The sequence below is a fragment of the Chaetodon auriga genome, chromosome 3 (genome assembly GCF_051107435.1).
Source record: "Chaetodon auriga isolate fChaAug3 chromosome 3, fChaAug3.hap1, whole genome shotgun sequence".
Classification (NCBI taxonomy): domain Eukaryota; kingdom Metazoa; phylum Chordata; class Actinopteri; order Chaetodontiformes; family Chaetodontidae; genus Chaetodon; species Chaetodon auriga.
This window is the reverse complement of record NC_135076.1, coordinates 9624844-9650364: the sequence shown is the minus strand read 5'-3', so window position 1 is coordinate 9650364 and position 25521 is coordinate 9624844. Positions and strand designations below refer to the sequence as shown.

General features: G+C 41.6%; 2 protein-coding genes across 19 annotated transcripts in view; both read left to right on the top strand.

Moving 5' to 3' along the window:
• The window catches only part of lrrc7 (leucine rich repeat containing 7), a 114873-nt gene extending 96849 nt beyond the window's left edge, over positions 1-18024 (top strand). For 6 of the 17 annotated variants that reach the window (XM_076723743.1, XM_076723726.1, XM_076723717.1 and 3 more), the window contains 12 exons: positions 412-636; positions 750-984; positions 1390-1740; positions 1970-2215; positions 3791-4003; positions 5605-5772; positions 6968-7087; positions 7326-7539; positions 7625-7881; positions 9085-9177; positions 13183-13257; positions 14672-18024. In XM_076723743.1, the coding sequence (XP_076579858.1) occupies positions 412-636; positions 750-984; positions 1390-1740; positions 1970-2215; positions 3791-4003; positions 5605-5772; positions 6968-7087; positions 7326-7539; positions 7625-7881; positions 9085-9177; positions 13183-13257; positions 14672-14782 (2308 nt within the window). In that variant the 3' untranslated portion in view covers positions 14783-18024. Of the gene's footprint in view, positions 1-411; positions 637-749; positions 985-1389; positions 1741-1969; positions 2216-3790; positions 4004-5604; positions 5773-6967; positions 7088-7325; positions 7540-7624; positions 7882-9084; positions 9178-13182; positions 13258-14445 lie in introns of all 17 variants that reach the window. The other 11 variants (XM_076723765.1, XM_076723760.1, XM_076723787.1 and 8 more) reach the window with 11 other exon arrangements.
• Positions 18025-22559: 4535 nt separating this feature from the next.
• The window catches only part of LOC143316114 (discs large homolog 1-like protein), a 99202-nt gene continuing 96240 nt past the window's right edge, over positions 22560-25521 (top strand). The window contains exons 1-2 of one of the 2 annotated variants that reach the window (XM_076723844.1): positions 22560-22700; positions 23953-24117. In XM_076723844.1, the coding sequence (XP_076579959.1) occupies positions 22682-22700; positions 23953-24117 (184 nt within the window). In that variant the 5' untranslated portion in view covers positions 22560-22681. The remainder of the gene's footprint in view (positions 22701-23952; positions 24118-25521) is intronic. The other variant, XM_076723835.1, reaches the window with a different exon arrangement.

Genomic DNA, 25521 nt, shown 5'->3' with positions numbered 1-25521 from the left:
TATCAGTCGGTTTGTAGTGTAACCGCAGTATTCTAAGCCAGCTGATGTTGGCTGGAGATCACCCACAGTCAAATTAAAACTTGAACGAAAGACGTGTTCGTAAAACATTTGTTCTGGAAAAGAAATCCATTGTTATGAAGCTGTTATGAAGCTGTTGGACCCCTTCTTCCGTTCTGATCTCATTATTGCTAACACTGACCTGGTTCCAGACCTCTGAACAGCCACACACATTTAATCAACTGTTCAAATAGAATGAATAATTGAGTAGAAATGAAATGACAGCTTATTAGGCCATAATGACTCTGTTTTGCCTGTCTTTGTCTTCTGCTTCCATTATTAACTCTAACACTGCTGTAGTCCAGCTCATATTAGTATAACACTTCCTGACCATCCCTTGTGTTTTGCTCCAAGGCTGGAGCAAGGTGCAGGGCCTTTGCCCGGCAGCTGGACGTACCACAACAATCAAGGGGAGCAGAACAGGAAGGATCAGCTGAGTGTCAGCGGAGGCAACAAGGTGACCGTGGTGATGAGTAAAAGCTCAGACCGCCTGTCCCCCATGATGAGGGAGACGAGATCCAAGTTTAAGAAATCTCAGAGCATCGATGAGATTGACATTGGCTCTTACAAGGTTTACAGGTGGGTTCAGTTCCGTTGTTATTTTTCTTTACAATAGAAGCACCAACATGTTATGTCAGCAGGTCAAGTGATTGGAAAGTTGTACCTGATTACTCTTGCTGGTCTCTTGACAGTATTCCCATGGACAGCTACAGTTCATCCATTGAGCAGCAGACTAGCTTGGACCGTCCGGAGCTGCCTGGTTCTATGGAGCAGACCAGCATGGCACGGTCACAGTCTGCCCCCATGTTAGACGAAGAGCTGGGCTTCCCAGGACAAGGAGGCAGCAACCCGAACCAGCCAGGACAGAACCAAAAACCCGCCATCCCACAGAAGGCGTACCACTTTGACCACAACTACAACCCCCAGGTTAGCAGCTTTTTGGCCACTTGAGGGATGACCGTGAATGCATCTTTAACACATCATCATCTTTCACAATCATGATTCCAAAAAAGTTGGGACACTGTGTAAAGCGTAAATTAAAGAGTATGCAATGATTTGCTAATCATTTTTGACATATACTTGATTTATAACAGAACAAAGACAATAAATGTTTTATCTTATCAGCTACTTTTAAATGTAAAATCCAAAGGACAATTCTAATATGCACCCGTAGGGATATGAACAATAATATATCTGGTTTCAATGCTGCAAATGACATATTCAGCAAAGCAGCATTTTTTTTTTTTTTCTAAAGTCATAGCAGTTTTGTATGATAACAACAATGCCTGAAAAGTTTTCATGGACTTACCGGTGATCATTCTACCCAATCAGGTGACCATGGACCGTCGGGTCCCTCCCCCCTTCCCCAACACACCGGATTATGTCAACCACTCATCGAAGGCTTTGGAGTACATCAGTCAACCAGGGAAGACATTACCAAAGGAGTTGGTGAGCCCTCGGTATCGTGCATATCCACCACTGGAGATGTTTTCTTTCCCCCAATCGCCAATCAACCAGGATGGTCCGCCCAGCCAACAGCAGCAGCCAATCCCGACACAGCGCTCCAGGCCAGGGTTTCTGAGGAGAGCAGATTCACTGGTGAGCTCTACGGAGCTCGCTTTGTTCCGAAGGGTCCACGAAGCCCAGCAGGAGGCCCTGCAGGAAGCTCAGTACAGACAGCAGGTAGGAGCTCTGTTGTATTTAAAATCATGCTTATTTTTGTAAAAATGAATTCAGCAAACGAATAATAGTTCATCTGTAACTGTAATATCAGTCATACACAGCAATTTCTGTATTCACTCTCTGTTATATCACTGCATCCACTGTGCTCATAAGAATAATGGGATGTTTTTTAGGGTGTTTTTTTTTTTTTTTGTTAGTCTGTGGTCTGATTAAACTCTCCTCCCCTCAGGCGGACCCCCCTCTTTATAGTCGGGCTCTTGTCTACTCAGCCCCCATGGAGCACTCTGGTCTCACCAACATGGCGGACAGCCAAAGCCAGATGCTGCACAACAAGAGAAACGGTCGCTATGATGACGACTATCCCACCTACCAGGAACAGAAGAAGCCAATGATTGGTTATCCAACTAAGAGCCTGACTCAGCGCCGCCCCCTGTCTGCCAGAAGCTACAGTACTGAGACCTACGGAGCATCTCAGGTAAACTGCTGGACAACTTAGCTGACAATGCAAACTTATTTTAACTTGCAGTCCCATAAAGCCCAGTATTAAAGTGAAAGTCATGTTATAATTAAAATGATTTGGGCTGCAACTAAGATTTATTTTCACTATTGATTAATTTGCTGATTATTTTCTCAATTACTTGATTGGTTGTCTTGTCTATAAATGGCAGAAAATAACATTTTTCCAGAACCGTTGGTGACATCTTCAGTCACCAACCCAAAGATTTTACTATTTAATGCAATTTCCAATGTAAAACAGAAAATAGCAGCAAATCCTCACATTGGAAAAGCTGAAACTTCCCTTGGAATTACTGACACAATTAATCATTTCAAAATAGTTGACAGTTAATTTCCTATGGATTGAGTAATTAATTAATTGAGATGCGGTATGAGTTTGTTAATAGATCAAGCCCTTTTAAAGCAAGCAATATTTCTTCAGACTTGCTCTGTTTTAATCCAAAAAGGCCGTTTGCGTTCTGTCTCCAAACATCACTTTGGTTTCTTTTAGCTAAGACCACCACCTTTCCCTAACCTTTCCCTATTACATTTTCTTGGCTAAAAATGAAAAATACACTTTACATGTCTGTTTGGATAATTGACAAACAGCCTATTTTGTCATTGAGCTATGATGACTTGGCATTACATTATATGTATATGACTTGATATAGTGGGAGCTTTTTAATCGGACTAAGTAGAGAAGTGCAGGTGCCTCAGCCACATCCCCAGATCCCAAGGCATTCCCAAGTCCATAAATAATCCCTTGAGCCTGTTCTGGGTTTGCCCCAAGTCAGGCTTTCCAAAAATAGCCACAGAGAGGGGTCCAGAGCATACTGATCAGTTGCGCAAAGCACCTCATCTGGCAGCTTTCAGCATGAAACTAGGAAACAAGCTAGGACACTAATATTGAGCACTTTTTTAAGACTGCAGTCCTATTCTCGCCATCTTTTGCATTGGTGCTATTGCTATATATTGCTACATGCCATTTTTTCCCATGGTAGTCTGACAGAGTGTCTGTGTTTAACTGCAGTCTTTGTGTTTACTGCCTGGCATTCTCAGTAAAACCTTGCAGCACCACAGGATACTTAAACAGTATCAGATGGACGGTCTGTCCGTCAGCCCACCCTACTGGTCCAAACCGAGATATTTCAACAAGTTTAGTGATCTTTCCACTGATCTGGTCAAAATTTGAATTTGTCCAATACTTGCAAAACAAATTCTATTTCCATTACCCTTAGCTGTACTTTGAATGTTTGCTGTCCGGTGCAGTTTGTATGACTTCATTAGAGCTTTTTTCCTGCATGCTGCAGCTAGAAATGAGATTGATTAGGGTGGAGAACAAAAACATTAGTGGGCCCTAAAACCAAAACATGAACATAAATCCAAAAAAGCTGAAAGATGCTGAAGTGTAAAACACCCCTGTCACATACACATAGTAATTTTTCCATTGTTGATACAAAAATATTGATCAGCTCAGATTGAAATAAAGTAATTGTATCACTAACAAGTCCTAATTTCTCATGGTCTTTATTAAATAGTAATCCTTTGTCCTCAGGCCCGTCCAGTGTCAGCTCGTCCTACCATGGCTGCCCTGCTGGAGAAGATGCCCCCAGACTACACTCTGGCAACCTGCCCTGAGAAACCATCTGATGACACCATCAAAGTAAGACCTGTCGTACCACAGAAACCTGAAGACATCACCTCCAGGATGCCTGCCGATTGGAGGCAACAGCTACTGAGGCACATAGAGGCCAAGCGATTGGACAGGGTACGTCAATGCAGTGCAGACACACCGAAGAGGGAGACACACACACACTCACACACACACACACACACGGCATTCGGAGGCCCTCCCTGTCTGTATCTGTGTAAGTCTGTGTTGTAAGGTTGACCAGATTTGTGTCCGGCTGCATGTGTGTCCCATCCACACTGTCGCTCTGTCAGCCTGACCTACTGCACACTCACTACTGGATATGTGTGGAACAAATCACATGTCCTGAAATACAATTCAACAAGATTGAGTGAAAAGTCATCCAGGATCATCAAACAAACAATAATAATCTGTAGTTAATTTAACCTGTAAATCTGTCTTCACAATCAATCACTTGTTAGGAATGAAGACATTTTGCAGAAACCTTTAATTATAGTGTTTGTGTCAACACTGATCTCAGAACAGTAGTATCTCTGAAGGAATAGTTGAACATTTTAGGAAATACTCTTATTTGCTCCCTTGCCAAAAGTTAGATGAGAGGATCGATAGCACTTTCACGTCTGTATGCTGAGACATGGCAGCAGGCCATTAGCTTTACTTAGCATAAACAGCTAGCCTGGCTCTGCTCAATGTAAAACAAAAAGGAATTCACCTGCCAGTGGATTTAAAGTTCACTCCCTCACTTCTGTACAAATCTGTGCAAAAACCAAAGTATGAGACAACAATTTGTGGTTTCACGGGGACCCATGTGCTGTTACTATTTCTTGGTTGGCCCCAGTTACTTCCTGGAGTCTCCGCTCAAAGGAGCAGTCCCTTGCCAATAAAGAAAAAAAAAAAAAAAACTCCAGTAGAAGGTAAACACAGCTTGTCATTTTTACCCACAGGTCCAAGAAACAAGGTGTCAATTAGGGAGCCTTGGAGGTGCTGATAGGCATATTATTTCACCTGTCTTTATGTCTCCTGGCTCCAGCTTCAAATTTACCATGCAGACATGCTACCAATCTTCTAACCTAACTCTCAGCAAGAAAGTGAATAAACACGTTTTCCAAAATGTGAAACAACTTCTTTAATCAGAACTGGTGCCTCCACAGACAGGACAATCAGACATGGTAGGGAGGATGTCTGGAGCGCAGATGAAAAAAGCTTTTAAAAGCATGCCGAATCATAATGGTCTACTGAAACGTCACATGATCCTCCTAGCCTGTCACATGGGGCAAAACATATCTGTCTATTTGGACAGAGCTGTGGGATGGTGCTAAAATGAATCATTGAAAATCACTGTCCATACATACAAGTTTAACTTGTTAAAATAAAACCATACATGAATCAGTTTTCAGATCGAGATCGGACTTATTGTTTGTTTAAATATCAGCATATGTTAAAAGCTTACATACAAATGTTGGAATGAACTGATCCACCAGTTGTTACCTGTATGACACGATGTTCTCTGTGTGTACTGACCGTTCACTAGCTAACATTTCTCTGTGCTTTCAGCAACTCTGCACTGTTGTTGTTGTTCTTATCAGTGTTATTGTTGTTTGTTTATTTGTCTGTGGAGCTCACAGTGTGTTGTGAAAACGCTGCAGCCCGCTGTGTCGGCTCCGCCCCCCCTCCCCCCACATTCACCCATGTCATGTGATGTTGTCTTCTCCAATCAGAGTGGTGTCCTAAAGCACAACACGCTCACGCTGGGCATGCTCTGTCAGGGCGGGGGTCACGGCCAGGGGCGCAGCAGCACTTTGAACTTTAACCTTTACAATAACACTAAGCATGAGCCCCCTGCTGGCCGCTGGCTGCCACTACCTCCTCCTCCATCTGCTAACGCTGTGAGTATCCCTCTGAGAACAATGAACCCCTGGTACTGCTCTTATTACTGCACATATAGGTAATTATGGAGAATAGCTGCCACTGCTCCTTCACCCAAGTACAGCAAACATGAACTATTACTTAACTGTGTGGCTATTATAATTTACATTAGTAACTACCTTGTCGACCTCAAAATGTGAGTATCAGTGAACTGGGTATGATACACCTTAGTTTCCGCTGACTGGCAGCCACTTAAAACGGCAAATGGAGCAGCCAGTGAACAAATTCTTGGTATTTTAATGGTTTCGACCCAACTCAAGGACAACTCCACGATTACAACGTTACCAAAACAAGCAACTCAACAAATTTGTCTTCTCCATCCTAACTGTTATGTGAATCTCCAGGCAGGGCTTTGTTGTCTAAAACATGGACCGGTTGGGTCTGTCTGCACCATATTCAGCCATGGGGCCAGCTTTCTTGTTTTTCTTAGTGCTAAAGGTTTTTACTACCCACCACTTGAAGTACAATTAAAAAATAGTCACTGTTTTGAACTGGGCACACTTTTAAAGGTCCCTCAAACAGCTTCTTACTATGGAATGCTAAATGAAGACATTTCAGTATTTATTTTTTTCCGTCTGTTCTTCTCACGGGTTTGAAGTGGGTGCCACCCAGTTAGGAAAAGGGGATGTCACATACTTTGATGAACCAGTCGGGATTTAGCAACATTTGTCTGGAATCTGTCAATCAATGACACTTAGGCAGTGCTGATTAAGCAGCTTCGGTGTCAAACCACAAACAAATAATACCTAAAGACTTTTTTTGAACTTTGATTGTCCTGTGTTTAACCATTTAATGTTGGAGAGAAATATTCAAGATCTGAAAGCAAGTTTTCAGGTGCTTTGAATGAGAAGCTCCCGGTGTTGTAGGAGAATCACTTTCTCTTCAGTTACAATATTTATCAGCTACATCAGCCGTTGGACCATGTTAATGGGTGGTAACAATATTAACATAGCATATTACTTTACATCACCAAGAACGGAAAATCTATTTATAGCCCTACAGTATGCATACTTAAAACAACAGAAGCTCATGTAACATTCATACAAACCTGTTTGACTCTGGCAGCCAAAGGTTGACACCTTGGTAAATAACTTGGTAAAGTTAAGTGTTAACTTTTAGTAATGGTCTCTCTGTGTCTCTCTGTCTCTCTCTCAGACCCCCTCTCAGCAGGCTGCCATGCTCGATAATGACCAGGAAGGGGTGTCAGGGAGCAACCAGTGGGCTCCCTACTCGCTTGGCAGGAGGGACGTCCCACCTGACAATCTCATGAAAAAGGTTGGAGCTGTTGTCTAATCCTGGAACCTTTTCATTCAGCCTATTTTACACTGATGGTCAATGTAGTGTTCAGTTTGGCTAAACTTTACAGCATTACGCTTTGTAGGGGCTCATTTTGCAGCTGGTGTATGAAAGTAGTCTATAGATGTTTAGGAACCTGGAGGCACCAACATCTCTAGTATCCATTCCTCTGGTGTAGACATGAGCATGTCAGTAAGTGCCCCTCCTCTGTTCACAGAGTGCCCACTCCCACAACCCTTCCCACCAATCACACAACACACACATGATCGTCACGTCTTCTTCCTCTTCCTCCTCCTCCACTACTCCTCATCGTGTGGTTGGGCAGCAGGGCTACGACGGGATGGTGAACAAAGGGGGCCAATACCAACCGGGGATGCCCCTGTCAGTGGTTCCCTCTGGGGGGGCGGGTCAGTACCAAGGCAACATGCAAGGTAAATGATGATAATTTCAGCGGTACAAAGGGTTCATTTGAAGCCCGTAAAGATTTATTTTGGGGTTGTATTTTTTTTTGTCCAGGCCACCCTGCTCCTGGCCAGGCTTACCCGAGCTCTGGCCTGCCTATGGCCCTGTCCCCATCTGGAAACCAGCCCCAGTTCAACCCCCATTCCTCCCACCAGCCCTCCCTCCCTGCCACCAACCCCCAGTACCACGGCAACCAGGGCATGGTCCACAGCAACCAAGCTGTCATGACCCACACCAACCCACGGCCTCAGAGCGCTCGCTGCCTGTTGCAGACTAAAGGCCAGAAGAGCACGGATGGTTTCCAGGAACAGGTATCTGTCTGTCTGTCTGTCTGTCCATCTGTTTGTCTTCAGCAACCACATCCCACACTGTTGGAGGTCTGTTGAAAATGGACCGTGCTCAAATGATTAGAGTAGAGATTAATGGTTTGATAAGCTAATTTGTTCCTAAATGTAGGTAACTATTAATCTGACGTGCCAGATGGTTCGCTACACAGAACAATCTGGGAAGTCATCCTTGGAAACTGTTTGGAAAAGGGCAGGCACTTTCAGAACACGCTTTGCAGGTCATTGGATGAAGCAGCTGTCTATCGCCGTCTCTCACTGGTTAACTTCAGCCACAGCAGATCTACGAAACATATGACGTAATAGGAGAGTGAAACTCTTGCTGAAACCAGTCGGGAGAAGAGCAAAAACATATTTTCCATCATGAGAAGCCTTCAGTGCCAGTCTTTGCTCTTGTTTCAGTGAAGAATCATCTCCAGTTCTGACAGAACCAATGCTATAGCAGCATCAGCAAAACAATGTGAGAGTAGTGCACACAATAGAAATGGTAAAAGGGAAATAATACAGAGATGTAGATGTCTCTGAAAACCAAGCAAAACCAACCAGCAAATTCAGTTTGCAGGGACACCAGTGGTTAATTTTAACTAATTAGCCAGATCTGAAGGGTTAATAACAGAACATGATGGTTCCCAGATCAGATGCTCATGACGGCAACCGGATTTTGAAGGTTCCACATAAGGACGACAAACTGTTAACTAAAGGGTACAAAGTATTACAATAAGTGGGATATGGAAGTGTAATTTTAGCCACCTATCTGCAACGGTCTGCGAGGAAACAAGTCTAGAAAAAGCCACGGAGGCATGTTTCTAAATCTGAAATACTTCACAGATGGAGATCACAGTACCAGTTTCGGTAGGAACACAAAGTCATTCACACCACCCGGATCAGCTGATCTTCCTGCAGGGCTTTCTTTTTCTCTTCCACGTATGAGATGGCTTTCATTATGCCAAAGAGAAAAACTCTGAAAGGGATATTTGTGGTTCCATTGTTGTTGTCAGAGAGCTGAAGACCTTCAATGTAGCAGCCAAAACATGTCATGGCACCCCACTGTTGTACATGTCGCCCGTCTATTCTGTGCTTGTGTGGAGATTATGATCTTTGTATTTCACTTTCACTTGTCTTTCTTTTCTTTTTTCTGTCTGTCTTTTTCTCCCCACTCTCTCCCTCCAGTTGTGTGTGAGAATAGAGAAGAACCCTGGTCTCGGTTTCAGTATCTCTGGTGGCATCAGCGGCCAGGGGAACCCCTTCAAACCCTCCGACATGGTACGACCCGACCCGGCCTGCCAGCCAATCACAGCCTCCCCGGCTTTTCCTCACAGTTGCCATGGAAACTGCTGCTCGTTCCCGCAGTGTTTTGTCTATCTGTCCGTTCGTCTGTCTGTCTGTGGGGCAGCAGTGGACTTGGTTAACTTTGAGTCTGTGGTCTTACACTACAGACTGTGGGGAAAAAAGTAGTTGAATTGAAGTTTAGGTATTCGGAGGGGTCAAGAAGCCTGAGGTGTGACAAAACATTAAAACTTAACCTCTTGACATATTGGAAATCCTTGTAAGCCTCACCAAACAGGATGGAAGACTTAAGAGAAAAGGCAAAGTATAGTATTAGGCCTGATACACACTATCCGTGTTGTGTGTTCTTTATTACCGTGTCCTCATCACATCCTTCGGTCTCTCGGAAACTGAAGTCACAGCAACATCTTGAATCTTTCAGCGTTTAGAAATAGATTTGTGCCCACGTGCAAGCACGATGTGTTATCACAAGAAATGCCAGAGTCTTTTATCATTTCTACTTCTGGGTTTTGACTGATTCTGTCAGTGTGAGCCTGTTGGGGTTGCAGATCCCCCAGGCCTCCTGCACATGGCAGTCTGTCCTAGAAACACGCTGCTATAGTCAGTCTGAAGGAGCGAGGCTGCTCACGGAGCTCTGACTGCTATTTTAGGACGGCTGCTTTAGTTCTGGGACACAGTGGGTGATTTTAGATGTTCAACACTTTGATCCAGGGATGGGAAGTATGGCAGATTTCACTGACTGTTATTCAGATGTTGAGTAACTGACGAGACAGCTGGTCTATAAATAGAAAGCCTACAAGAGGACTTCTTTAAACACTCAGCCTCTGTGCAGCCCATGTGACAAATGGTGAATTAATTTAAGTTGGGGGTGTGAAGTGATAATGTGGAAACTGTCAATTCATCATTTAAGTTTTATGTAGACTAGAAGTGACTCAGTTGCTGACACGTACAGTTACTATTTAATCATTCCCACGCCGGCTTGAATCCATAAAGCTTCCACCATCTGCAGTTTGTCCATTATTAATGCCATGTCACACGGCAGCAAAAGGAGTGAGTGCAGATGAGCAAGTGATGCTCCTAAACATTTTGTCAAGTAATTACATTATACATGCAGTGTATTCATACAGTATGAAATATGATACAGGTCTACAGATAGATGCACTTTATCTAACTAATGGATACTGCAGAACACTTTGCAGTATGTCACATCAGGTAAAATGTTGACCTTTGCCTTCACGCTGTAGCTAAAACTAAAACATCAGTATAAACAGCAGCAGTGTGCGTCTGTCACCTGCTGATCTTTGGATATCTGGCTATCTTTTCACTGAGTCATGGGGGATATGCATGCTTCAAATGTAAATACTCTTCAGAGAAATGTGCGTTTGGATGGTGTGATATGAACTGTTTGTCTGCTTTGACCTCAGACCCCACACGTGTGGTCCCTGCAGGGTCAGACATGGGGAGCCCTTTAATCACCTCATCCTTAGTCTGGTTCCCTTGTTACTCCCGTCCACACGTATGAGGCATCTAAGCTTATGGTTGCTTTCATGTTTTTATTCAGTGGTTGTCAAGTCAGGGCTGATTCGTCTACAGTTTTAGCTCAAAGCTCAAAAAAATTTAGGTTTTCTAACCACTCATGGGAGCTAACTGTGGTTTGTCCAACCCTTTCTACACATACATTTGAGTAGACGCTGCGAGCTTTAAGACTACAACCGCTGTTTAAATTTTCTTTGAATATAAATTAAGGGCAGGCTTGAGGCCAAACTGAGCCAGAGTTTAAATAGTTAAAAAGGGTTCAGTATCAAAACAGCTTGACTGATAAATTATACATCTGTGGTTTTGATCCTGAGAGCCTGCTACAGCCACCGCTCTTCCACGGGACTGTAGCTCCCCCTTGTGGTCAGCTTGTTGTTTGCACCTATCCTCTGATTTATATGGGCTAGAGGAAAACACTTGTAGCTCAGAAAAATCAGTAATCTTTTAAAAAAATGTTTGCCTCCTCTTTATTTATTTGTTGTCTTTGTCAGTTCAGCCTTTTTAAGGATAAAAGTGCCAATATCTTGCGAAAGTTTTGCCTCTTAATTCTCTGACCTCGATCATTCACAATGGCTGAAAACACATGAATGTTTCTGGAATGAAAAGTGCTTTTTTTGTGGTTCAAATTAGCCAAACCATTCCCCAAACTTGAGAGATGGTTTTAGTTTTATATAGTCTGTAAATGTATCTTAACAATATCCATCAAAACCGTTTCCCCACCACATTGTGTCCAATAAGTTGATTCAAAGCTTAGCTGATGATGATTTCTTAATGTTTTAAAATCCTTTGTGAAACCTGCCAGAAGTCATTGTCATTGCTTCTAAAAAAAAAAAAGAAATAACAATGATCTTCTACGTCTGACTTAAAAGACCTGCTTTGGCACTCGAAGACACTGAGTCAGTTTCACTTCTGGCTAATTAGGATTCAGCGACTAAAGACGGTGACTCAGTTCCCATATTGACAGGAGTGGGATCCCTGGCTTTGATGTAATAGTTTCTCAGTCTCACTTTAAGAACAGAAGATGGGATTTTAGGAGCAGAACATGGATTTTTTTGGGGCATATCTGAGTCATGAATTAAAAAAAAAAAAAAGAAAATATTTTCTGTTCCTTCTGTTGTTGAATATGCTGTCTTTGCACACAGAGCTGCTGTCAACCACATCTGTACTTCTATATACACACTATGACTGAGCTGCAAAAACCTTCCTACCAAAATTGTCCTTCCACTAATATTGTCCCCTCTTGTGTTGAAAGCAGTTTCTAAGTTTGTGGTCAAACTTAAACATAGCTTTCCAAAATTTCTGAAGAATTGAGATGTGTCTGAAAAGTTCAGAAATCTTGAAGATGAAAGGTTTTTGCTGCCATGTGTGCAACTGCTTTAAAGTATGCAAGTGTGCAATTGTTGTGACTAATAATTTTCAGCTGCAAACAAACACATTCGTAATGTACAGTGAGCTCCATATGTCGTTAAGTTCAGTTTCTCAGCACCTGGAAGGACGGAAAAGGACACAAAGTCCAACTAAAACTGACCGTCCAGGTCCGAATAATAATGAATGAAGTCAGTGTTTGCAGCATGTTGTCATAATTTAACATGAATTTCATCGATGTGCCGCATTATCAAAATCATTTGACTGTATACACGTATGAGGCTCACTGCCAGTGTTACTGTGAACAGTAACTGAACTAATACCTCTAACAAATACACCTCTTCAACGTGCAATATATGTGTGTGTTCTTGCATTACTCCATAGACTGTAGTATGTACGTGCTCCTGCACTGCCAATACTACATCGACCTATTCTTGGTAAACTGGTGTCACTTATTTATCTGTTAAGCTCACTATTGTGTGTTCAACACGTGCACAGTCTGTTGAACCCTGTCGAGTTGACACAGCTGCATTGTCCCACACTTTCTGTGTTCAAAAACATCTTTCAGCTCTCAGTGAAAAGATGTTGGTGTTTTTACAATCTCTGCCTTGGGTTATTGATGGAAAATATGGGGGATGAAACATCTTCTGCCCTCCCTGCTACCAACTTCTTTCCCCTAGTCAGTTCCCACCCCACTCCCATTCTCCTTCCCCTATTCTTTATATATTTAATGTTTCTCTCTTTCTAACACCATGTCTATTCTATGCCACGTCCTTATCTGTATATATAGACGATAAACCATTTTGACATGTATAGTCTATGTCTTTTTGGGAGGAATGTATCACTCAGCTTCTGTAAATTTTAAGATAGATGCCAATGACTAAAAGTCCATTGTCATGAATTGCATGCCTCTCTAAATTTAGAACAAAGAGAATGCATTGGTGAACCTCCCATACATTTTTGGCAGAATTGTGATTTTTTGGGGGGGGGGGTGGATATTGAGATGAGAATGAGAAAGGCAAAGATTCTAAACCATCGTGTCCCTGTGTTGTCCTAACGGTGTATCATTTTGACTTATAGGGTATCTTTGTTACTAGGGTACAGCATGACGGGCCCGCCGCCTCCGCCCTGCAGCCTGGAGACAAGATACTGCAGGTAACATCCTCTCACTCATCATCAAATGGGCCAGAAACAGCCACATCCTGCCCTCTCTCCCTCCCTAACCCTCGCTAACCTTTCCCTTATTTTAACAACAGTGAGAAACAATAGGCACACTTTAACTACTAGAGCTCGCTGGACATTTTCTTAGACAGGCTATTCAAAAGAGGCGACACACACTGATGAGCTGCAGTGATTGAACTCAAACCAACTCACCCACAAGTGTTTTCTGACCGGTGTGACTCCCCCCACCCCCCACTCTCTCTCATCATCATTAGCCAGTGACACCCAGAAACCTTTGAGCCACGGGGGGATTTTTGTAGCCCTAAACAATATTTCATTTCTACTGTTATTAGCACTGTTATTGTGAAACTGACACCTTGGAAACCTCATGAAGTTAAAAAAAGATTTTGCCTGGCACAACTTTATTGTGAGACCAAAGAGTTTCTGCATCTTAAAACACATCACAAAGAACATTTAAATAGAATGAGCATGAAAGAATAAAGCAAAAGTTAAACAGGCAATCATATCAGCCCATAGGGCATTGACAAATGGGTTTTTATGTCCCTGCTTCAGATAAGATACTTCAGTACAAGTCAAAATGCTTTGGTCTTAATAAAGTTTCACAAGCATTGCAGGATAGTTCCAGATCAGGTCACTCTTTTTCTAACCCAAACTGAATGCTGCAGTTTGCAGTACGGCTCAGTTGTAGTTTGTTATTTTCCAGATGACTAGATTGTTTCTCTTAAATGGAAGTTGTGAAAAAAGCAAACATGGGTGCATTACAAGTAAGCATGAGTACCCTCTGATTTTGATGCTGAAGTGGTGCACTGTTACACCTTGAAGGGATACAACAATAACCACTGAAACAACACCTCTTATGTAAATCACTCAAATCCAATCCTTACATAGCAATTCTTTCTAAAAAATTTCCTCTATTCATAGATTTACTGTAGCTATTATTTCAAAGCAGTGCTACAATTAATGCCAAAAGGAAGCATGAAGATTGCACAGCGAGGTCAAAACGACATGCCAGACAGATTTACCCCCCAAACCATCCCTCATTCCTTTCATGTTTTCCTCCCCTCTCTCCTCCCCCCTCATCTTCTCTCCACAGATGTACAGTTTAGTTGGATGAACTCATCTAAAAGCCCTTTTTTGTCTTTACCCCTTCTCTCTCTACAGCATGACTGTGTAGCTCCTCCTCTTCTCTCTCTTTTCCCCAACAGTGATGTGTTACTGAGATAATGATGGCAGTGACCCTCCATCCCTCCACAAACACACCCACACACGCACACACACAAGACACACACACACAGACATATGTATGGAAATACTGCAGCATACAGACCTCTATACATACATGCACACACACACATGCTGTTGACTGTGCTGCGTGTTTGCCTTGCAGGCTAACGGACATAGTTTTTTACACATGGAGCACGAGACAGCCGTCTCTCTGCTGAAGAGTTTCCAGCGGACGGTGGACTTGATGGTTCTGAGAGACAGCAGCACGCGCTAAAATAGTTTTATAACAAACAAACAAACAAACACAACAACGCTTCTCTCCTCTGCTCATCGCCATCCCACGCCATCCCACCTGCCCTCCACTGGAGGCTTGTGGAACTGAGAAATGAGCCGCCTTTTTTACCACTTTAGGGGAACACACAGACATTTATTTGCCTATTGCTGGACCAAAGGCAAATACTAGTGCCAAATGTACCATAGGAAACATATCGGCTCTTCTGTCTACCGGCGGTCAGGGACCTGATCGACGTCTGGACAGACCATAAGAGGACTCTTACACTTTGAGTTCTTACAGGGCTGCTGCAGTTTGGATTTTGTGGTCGGTTTGTTAATCAGGCCGTCGTCTGATCGGTCAGTCTGAATAGTTTGTTTTTGTTGGTTAGTTAGGGTTCTGGGATATTTTTGCTTTTTTCCACTGCCTTTTACTTTGCTGTCCATGGTAGGTTTTTAATAATTTGTTTGGTGTAGCACATGATCCCCTCTCCATGTCCCTCATTGTTGCTCTTTGCTTTGTCCAGATCTTTTCTCTTCTCTGTTGTCCTCTCTTCTTTTGTCTTTTACTTTGCGTTCTGTTCCTCTCTTTCTCTTACTGTCTTGTGTTTTATTCTTTCTGTTCTGCAGGTGTTATTGCCTCCAGTGTACAGAAATTGAAAACTTAAGACTTTCTGCCTTGTGTACATATACAGAGCTGCAGCTTTCTAGAGCTGCACTCTCCTTGGGGCCTGGACAGACAGCTCTAAAAGTTTATGGTTAATATAAATATTGTTGATAAATCACATTCTGAATTCTCTCTTATGAACATACAGGGATTATTTCTCCAAATGGACGATTTTCTAAACTAAACCATTGATTTTTTTCCTGTAAAGAAAACATTGTTCATAGTTCATCACCACTACTTGTTTTTTTTTTTCTTTTTCTAACTGTTGCTTGCACAGCTGTGCTGAAAAGAGCTAAAGCAATATTACTGAGGCTCATCCCACTGACATTTTCAGCAGAGCCTAACTCCTGCAGTGCCATCTATCGAACAAGTCATGCTAATGTTTACACACACTGCCATGCACATGAACGACCAGGCAAACACACATATACATTAGACTTGGACGCCCCCCATACACGACACACTTAAACTCTGTCTATATTTTAGCCTGATTTTAGAATTCAGCTGATATAATAAAATCAATCACACACACTGTAACATTAGTCATAATATATGTGCCATTTTTGAGGTCCTGTGTTCTGGTGTTGTTAAAGTAATGTTGCATCCCTTTTTAGCTGTTTGATTTGTATGACAATGTCACAGCATGCTTTCATGTCATTGGTCACTGTCAGCCAGACATTTTCTGTTGGCTTCTAGAGTTCTCTACTCTGTAGAAGACTCTAGATGTATTATACCACTGAGTTTTCAGTAAGACTAATATTCTATAGTTGTTGCCATACGGACCCTCTGCTCCTCCCCGGTTGTATTTATACGGGCCCAAAACATCAGAGCTTTACCTCTTTGTGTCCCAGATCCGATCTGCGCACACTGACGGCAGCAGTGTGTTGGGAAACTGGTTTTAACATTTACCAAGCAGCCACTGTGCTGAAGTGTACTCACCTCTGGTCTCCCTGTGAAAAGCAACAACACAATATCCAGACAAGAATCAAAAAGGTATAACACACAGTGTTAGTGTCTTCATGGGTAAATCTGTGGTGAATCAGAATTTCCCTCTTTAGACAATCAGAGAAAGATCGGATCTGTGCCACAAAGACTTTTGGCTACACTTGAAATTTCAGTGTAACTTTTGTAGCCTGAGAATTGACTCTAGGTGTTCATGGACATTTAGATTTGCCAGCTTTGTCAGTGAAGGCTCAAAGTTGTATGTGGAGAGGGTCCGGTAGTGTTTGGAATAAGACATCCTGAGGAGCAGGGAAACAATGTAATGACTCAGAAACTGAGATTGCATGAGAGGTTATTGGAGCCATGTCAGGTGGGCTAATAAAACTTGGCCATCATGGTCATGCGTCAGAAATTGTATCGACATAACAGAAGTTACCACAGAAAAAGAGTGAAGAGGTTCATTTTCTGTCTTCGTGTAAATGCAACACGTGTCTTGAAGACGTTTCATGACAGGGAGTTTTGTTCTGTTCTGTATAACATCTGATGTTTCATCCAGAGCAAAACAACATCCTTCGCTGTCCTTTGCTTTTACTTGACATGACAATGTCATCCTGTGACCATTTTGTGTCAGCCCTCTTAATAAGCGTTAGAATTTAGTTAATTCAATATAACGGACACAAAATGGCACAGTTTAGCCTTGTGGCTGAGAGATCTTAACCACAGGTACCCACCCAACCCTATTAGAGTTTGAAATATCAAAGATATTGTGATGAGAACAGAGAAAAAGGTTTGATAATATAATTATTTTTTACTACATGTTTCAGGTAATTCTTTCTAAATATATTGATATACCTTAGCTTTGCTCAAAAATTGTGATATTTTATAATAATGACACTTATAACAAAGTTATGGATGGAAGTACGCACAGTATGACTTGGAGACCTACACATGTACTATCCAAAACTGTATAAAATGTATTTCTACTGTAATTGTGAATTTGTGTTATACAAATATATATTATATATATGTATATGACTATAAAAACAGTCATTTTCTATGTGTTTAAACTACATAAGAGCTGAACAAATGCTGAGGACGGTGTCACTGTACATAGCTGTGAATGAAATCCAATTTAAAACGACTCATATTGATTGTGAATGTACTCATGCTTTCTGCAGTACCTACACCTACCCAACTTGAATGCTGCTTCTTCTGTTGTGTGACAAAAGTACTTTGACCTCCGAAGAGAGAACCGCTGTCGAGTTATAAGTTGGACAAATTTTAGTGATGATTTAACAGAACTATTTATTTCTTTATTTATTTGCACATGCAAGTTGAAATCCTTCCAGTTTTAAGTTTGAGTATTAATGCGGAGAAATGTAATTGCAGAAGTATATATAATATATATCATGTGTTTAGAATGCATTTTGCAGACGCTATCTGTACATACTATTTAAGATACAGTTTTTACAAAAAATAATATATGTATAAAATTGAAAAAATGCTGTGCAGCGATTATACTGGAGCCATTTTGGGCTTTGGGATGTACCATTTTTTCAGTATATAAGAAGTGTTTTGAATAATGTACTAAAGTCTCTATTGTACAAATAATAAAAATGTCACTATTGGTAATCTGGGTTCCTCCTGGTGCACTGAGCTCTGTGTTTAGGAGGGCAGAAGAGAGTGATATCTGCCTTTCTGTTTGTCAGGACAAAAGGGATGAGACAAAAGAAGAAGGCACTGGGGGACCTTTGGTGATGAATAAAGGAAAAAGTTAAAGGGAATGAAGTGGTAAGGAGGATGCTAGTACATATAAAGTGGATGAAGGATGAAATTATGCAAATAAAGAACAGGCAAGGAAGGGGCAAAAAAAAAGAGGAAGGAAATAAAGGATGGTAGGAAGAGACAGCAGTGAAGGAAGGACAGCGAAGTGAAGAGAGGAAGAGAAAATACAGAAAGGAAGAGATATGAGTAAAGGAAATAACCGAGAAGACAGAAAAAATATTAGTGACAGGGAAAGAGATGAAGTGATAGAAGGAGAAAAGGGAATGAAGTAGGATAGCTAAAGAAGGGAGGTAGAGAAAAAGCGATGTGGCAAAGAGAGGAAGTGAGGGATGAAGACAGGAAAGAGGAGAGGCTGATGAAGATCAGCTCAGCAGGTCTGAGCAGGGAGATTTCAGTTTCCTGTTTCTCTGTGGATTAAACTCAGTCGAGCATCTCATCATCTCAGCAGATGCTCCTTTGTCTCTGTGTCCATTAGTATAACAGCCTGACTCTTCTTCATCCCTCTATCTGTCCATCTCATCTATTTCTGTCCTTGACACTTATCTGAGTTGTGGATCACAGAGGGACAGCTGAGTTGGTCAAGCTGCCTCACAGAGTTTCTCGATAAGAAGGAAAGCATGTCGTTGGTGAAGATAGAAAACATTTGGTCCCTTGTGGTAAGTATGATGTATAAAATTCCTTTTGGATTTGGCACACAGCATGTGGAAAAACTTGTCCGAATTTTGTTGACACCTAATGCAAAGTGTCACTTTTGTTCTTTGTCACTAAAATCCATCATGGAAACATGTTGGATTTGATGGTGAACATCTGTCCATTGAACTTTTTCAAAGCAAATCTACACATGGTAAATTCATTGCAAACCTGTTACTAAGTAATAACAACATAAGGCATGTAAGTGTTCTCTGTGACAGAACACAAACTAATATGAGCATAGCATTAGATTATATTATGGGCAAGCAAAGCTGGTAACTAAATTTGACACTAGCTTTAAAAAGTTAGAACATGAAACTAAGACACTAATGCTATAGTGTTGGCAAGCAAATATATAGGATGAGATAACTTTCTACTGAACGACTAACAATATTTATAACATATTTGCCAGAGTAGGCTATTGTTCTTGTTAGAACGTTGCAATTTCAAATACCCAATAATATGTTCCCATTCCATTAGAATCCATGGCTGGCTTTGTTTCACGAATGAGAGAAAGCAAAGCTGTTAGCAATGCATCAACTATGCCATGATGTCTGCAGTGGAATACCGACTAGCCAGAGATTAGTATTTTCCATGGCAATAGTATGAATTTCATAAGTAACTGCCAGAACTGGAGCGTAACTTCTGGTAAGTACATTTATTTTGAGATACTTACTTTCTCCCATTTTTTGCTCCTTTGTACCACAGGTAAAGTATTGTCATTTTTCCTCCCCTACATCTACACTATGTGACAGCCATACTTTGCAGATTAAGATTTTACTTCCAGAAACAGCAGTTTACCAACCAACAGTTTAAGTTAGCTCCACATCAACTAGCTGCAACATTAAAATGCTGCTACAGCAGATATGTTTTGCTGAGGCTATTTTTGTCCTTTAAGCATGACTTTGTATGCAGGATTTTTACTTGTTATGGAATATTACACTGTGGCATTGCTTCTTTTACTCACATAAAGGATTTGACTACTTTTACCTCTACTAACTGCTCACACACTGCATTATTATATACCACTACACTGGTATACTGTATAATAAGATGCATGACCGGATTATAATAATATAGGTATCACTGGCCAAATGTTCTTCCTCGTGTCTGTCTTGTGCCATTCTCCACTGTTCTCCTGGCATCAGTGCCCTCTGTAGAACCACTGTGTTTACTGTGGTACAAGCCGACAATTAACAATAGAGGGTAATAGTACACACAGGCACGCACACAAACAAACACACTGACGAAAGCAGAACGAGGTCCTTTTGTTCTCTTTTCTCTTTAGTCTGTCTTTTACACACTACTTTGGACAAAATGATACTTGTGTGTGCTGACTGACCAACCCACTTACACAATCATGCATAAATTTCTCCCCACGCTGATTTATTATGCTGACATCAATGTGTGTGTGTGTGTGTGTGTGTGTGTGTGTGTGTGTAGGCTAAGAGACAGGCCTACCGAGTGAGAGTTTTTGTGCACCCACCAAAGCTGTCAATAAGCTGACCTGATCAATAACAATACCAGAGAAAGAGTCCATGACCTGCATTCAGTTGCTGCATGCGTACTTGTGTGTGTGAGTGTGTGTATGCAGATGAAGCTTCCCTACAGTCGCTCACATACTGTCCAACATGCAGGACTAGTGTGTATCCTGCTGTAATTTTGCATTGTAGCTTTCTGTCTTTTTACTCTGACAACCGTTAGCATTTCTGCTGTCAAGTGCATGACTGCTGACCATGTGACTGAGCTCAACTAAGGCAGATGTCAGTGATACAGAGTAATTATAAGAGGTACATTTCCAAAATGAAGGAAATCAGTTTGCTAGCTGTCTGTTCCAGAGTTGGAGGCAAAGACACCAAATTCTTCTCTGTTTGTCCAGTGCACAGATAGGTCTGGGATGTACTTAGCCTATAGGGATGGAAGCAGGGAAAAACTGTTAGCGTAACTCAACAACAAGTGCAAAGGTTTCTACAGCCCACACATTGTATTTTGTGTATTTTTGACCTGCATTATAGATTGCAGTTGAAGTAACGGTTATCTAATCTCAGATGTCCCAACATTTCTCCTTTTTGTGAAGTTACCAGCTTCACAAACCACCCTTGTGTTTCATTTTTGAGCTAAGCTATGATAAATATATCCTGCACTTACATCTACTTCATGCGCAAAGAAGAATTTGATATTCAACTTCTCATCTTACTATAAGTAAGTTGGCAAACAATAATATTTTCTTGTACTCTGTATGAATACTCCTCATTTGGGTGATAAGATGGATGATAAAAGCACAGGCACCAAAATGATCTGTTAGCACGAGGCATTTAGCTCACATTAGCACTGTATGAGTGAGTGACAGGAGACAAACAACGCTTCAGCCAAAACCTTTATCAGCCACTCTTTTACAACACAGGACAGCCACATTTGCAGCTGATATTTACTGCCATATTAATCCTAGGTTGATCCACCAACTCTCTCTTTGTCTTCCTACATGTTCTAGCTTCATTTTGTATTAACCTCTCTGATTTTGGGCAGATTAAGTTAGCTTATTGTTAGCTTTGTGGCGGGAGCTGCTTCCTACAGTTGCAAAATGGGAGATGGAATTAGGGAGACCAGCTATTTTACATAAATTACAAAAATTCATTTTTAACTATGGTAACATATCTTGAACGTGTACATGCTTAAATATTTGGCATTGACTTGATTTGCTGGTCTGCTGGGTTAACCAAAAAGGTTTGATAGAGATACACTGAATGGGGGAATTCTGGTTTTCTTTTCACTTTGTATAAAAGCTATGGAGCATGTAAGAAGCGTTGTTTTGGGTAAACTCGACCCTGGTAATTGACATGGATCTAGGCTGAGGGATACAGTCGGAACAAGCCTGGGATAGAGGAGCCTTAATCTGCTCAACACAATAAAACTGTTTACCATGATAATACCACCAAACTCACACAGGGATGGGCTTGCCTGGTGGGATTACACCTGTGACATTTCAATGGGATCCCACATACACCTTCCTTTTTAGATAGTGTTAGTGCCTGCATGTATCGGAGCACCATAAACAGACATCAGCCCTACACACACCCCTTTAACTGTTATATCTGAACAGACTTTTTGTTTCATATGTGTATGGTTCAATATCCAATTTAGTCAACACTATGGCAACCATCATTTAGCAGTACAGTGGGACAAGACTGTTTTGGAGGGGTTTCATAGATCTACATCTGGGAGTTTAATCTGTAAACTCAATCTATACTCAGAGTTGAGTGGATTACACGTCAATAGATCCATCGAATATATCTGTTAAACATGACAATACAATTACCATTATTATATCCAAGCTGCTTATGAGGAGCCTCTCAGGCGCGCTTCCGCTGTGGTTTGACGCGAGTGCGTGAATGTGTGTATGTGCGGCTTTCAGGGACTTCTTCTGAGGCGTGTATGTGTGTGTGTGTGTGTATTCATCCCACAGACCGCCTAAGAACCGGTCGGACAACGTTTTGGCGCAAGTCACCTGAATGAAGACACAGAGAACTAGTTTTCCTAAAGCGAGACAGAGGGAGAGCTAAAGTGAAAGAGACGGAGAGAGAGAGGGACAAGAAGCTGCGGGGGCCAAGTCCACGCCGCGGAGACGCTTTCCTTCGACTTTCAAACGCTCGGTGAAGTTTTTCTTTTGACGAAAACACAGGCTGCTGTAGACTGTCAGTCTGGTGTCCCAGTTTGGAGGCAGGCTGTCCCGGGACAGACGCACACATCTGTAATAACAGATACACGGTCACAGCGACGCACACACACAAGCCCCCGGGGAGGAGGACTGTGCGTGTCACTATGCCTGTCCGACAGAAAGGTAACTACAAACGACATGTTTTTTTTTTCGTTTTTTTTTTTTTTTTAGGCAATTCTCTGTCTTTATTTCCATCTCTGTAGTATACTCCCACACATACATATGTCTTTTGTCAGCTTTAACCACGCTGTTTGACGTTGATATCTCGAGCGCTTCTCTCGAGCGTACTGTAAGTGAACCTTTATGCTGCAACACGAAACTTCTCCAAAACATCCGCAATTTAACACTGAAGTGTTTATTGGTGAAGGCATGCAAATTACAGCTCACATTTGAAAAGCTTTTACCAGTTATTCAGACATTGCAGTACACTGGAAACACCAGTGACTCACCAAGCAGCGTTTATGATTGTTTTTTTTATGCGCTCTTTCTTTCTTTGGAGTGTGTTCGCAGGTCAGTCATGCACCAAATCGCATAGATAAAAGGAACTGAGCTCAAGAGTTTTGACTATGCCGACTGTTAATTACAAGCCGTATTAAAGTGTGTGAATGTGCAGCGGATTGAAATCTGAAAACATGCTCTGCTTGATATATCTTGTCGTAAATAAGTAAGAAATCAATTAACACAAATTATTTTGAATGCAGTTTGGCTTGACGTCTTTCATCGCATATAAAGGATGAAGGGTGACACTTGAGTCTAAGTTTGAAGTCGATCTGTCAGTGCTTCCGGTTTAATCAGCTGTTCAAAGTGCCATGGATCCTGGAATGCAGTCTGCAGCCTTCCCTTGCACCATAAACTCTAATCTCTTCATGCCCTTCTGCATCAGAGTTACATGAGACCATGGTGATAAAACTTAATAGTAGTAACCATTTGGACAGTGGAGATCCGCCTCTCCAAAGCAAACAATTGCTACATTCTTGTAAAGTGCTGAATGAAGACCTTATAGATTTTTCATTTTCAGTTGACGTTGCATTTGCAGTTCCGTATTGATGCCAAACACTTTTAACAGACAGTCGATGACAGAAAGTGAACAATACATTCATCTGGCACTCCTAAGAGGAACAAGGAGGTATATTAAAAGCCATTTGACAGACAAACACCTGTGTCTTGTGTTATTAATTTTTATTAACTTAACTCCAATGAAGACTCTGAGGTCTGAACCAGTGAGAGTTTTTAACCATTGTAATCCTCAATTAAGCAGAGGCTTTTAATGTACAGTACCTAATCTCCTTGCTCTGCTTAAGAGTACCTGGAGAATTCTGTCTTTCCTTTTCTGTGATTAGTTATATAGTTGCTTACCTGCAGTTTCTGTACTCAGATGCTCAGCGAGCCCTGGAGCTTCTCCAGCAGTACAGGGCCAAACTTGACCAGAGACAGCAGAACCGGACCAAACAGGGCCTCGTGGAGGAAGACCACCAGCTGCAGCAGTCTCTGGACAGAGTCATCAATGTCTTCCAAAGTCAGCTCTTTAGCGCTCTGCTTGGTGAGGATATCTGTCGTTTGTTCTTCAACCCAGCCGCTCGCCGTTCCTCTGTGCATCCATTTATACCTACTATTACAGCTTATTGATTTTGAAGCCTTGGTTAATTTTTATCTGCTGACCAGCCTGTTGACCCTCCCGTCATTCTTTCATTTTTGGATTTGACATTTGTTGAGGATGAAAGGATTCTTCAGGGGACTTATGAATGAATGTGAATGCTGATTAAGGATGGTCCTTTTAAAAGTAAGCTTTGTCTGTGCCATTTCCTGTTCAGTATTATGCATAATACTTAAACTTAAGTTCAAGTATTATGCATATATTGCATATTTTCCTGCCCTAAGCCACTTTATATATATATATTACTAGTGATCAAGGTATTTAAATTAGTGTCTTTATATTATATTAAAGGCGTTTGCATTTTTTTTCCTCTTACACAGCAGTTTAAATTGGATTCATCATATACCTTTCTGTGGGCTGTTTCCACTATTTTCTACCTTTTCAGGACCATCTAGAGTAAATGGAACTTTGTTCATGGAAAGAGGTTTGAGGTTATTGGATTACATTATCTTAAAACATTTTAAAATAAAATAGAGTCTGTCTGTATGCCATCGTTTATGATGATTTGGATGAACTGACCATTATCTCATGTTGCATTTTGTGAGTGGCGATCTGTCAAACACTGATGGAGCAGTGCACTGTGTGTCAGTCAGGATGTGTTTGGGACTCTATATGATGACTTGAAGACAGGAAACTATGCATCCTTTTGTCCAAGTAAACATAAGAAAGTTTGGCTGGAAGACAGAAGGCCTGACTGATCATAAGGGAATGAGAGCAGCACTGTTTGCTTTCTGTGAGTGGTAGCACTAGTTTTCACCGTCACTGCAAGATGTTGGACATACACCAGAAAATGGAGATCAGAATATAAAGATGTAGGCGTGACGTGGCCTGTCGCAGAAAACACAGGGCCCTTTGTGGGAAATAGACATGAATTTAGAGAATGTGTAAATTCCCTCCAAGAGTTAACAGTCTGCGTCTAACTGGTTGGTTCTGCTCGTGGTGAATTGTTGCTTATTGGAAGGAAAACACCAAGCACACGTGTGTCTGTGTGGTTATGTGCAGGATGACTAAACTGGTTATTACTCCCTGGCCCCACCTGCTTTGCGCCACGCCCATGCCGCTAGCTTTTACAGTAACACTTTCTCCATTTTGTGTGTATGCACGTGTGTGTGTGTGTGTTACCTGCTACACATGAGGCTGAGTTCCTCTGTGTGACTTCTATCTTTAATCAAACTGTCTCTGGTGTGAAAATTGTTTTGAAACAGCACTGTCTATCTTTTTTTCTTATCATTGATCGCTCTTTTGTGTTGAAGATAATTGACTGAATCTCTCATGTCATATGTTTTAATA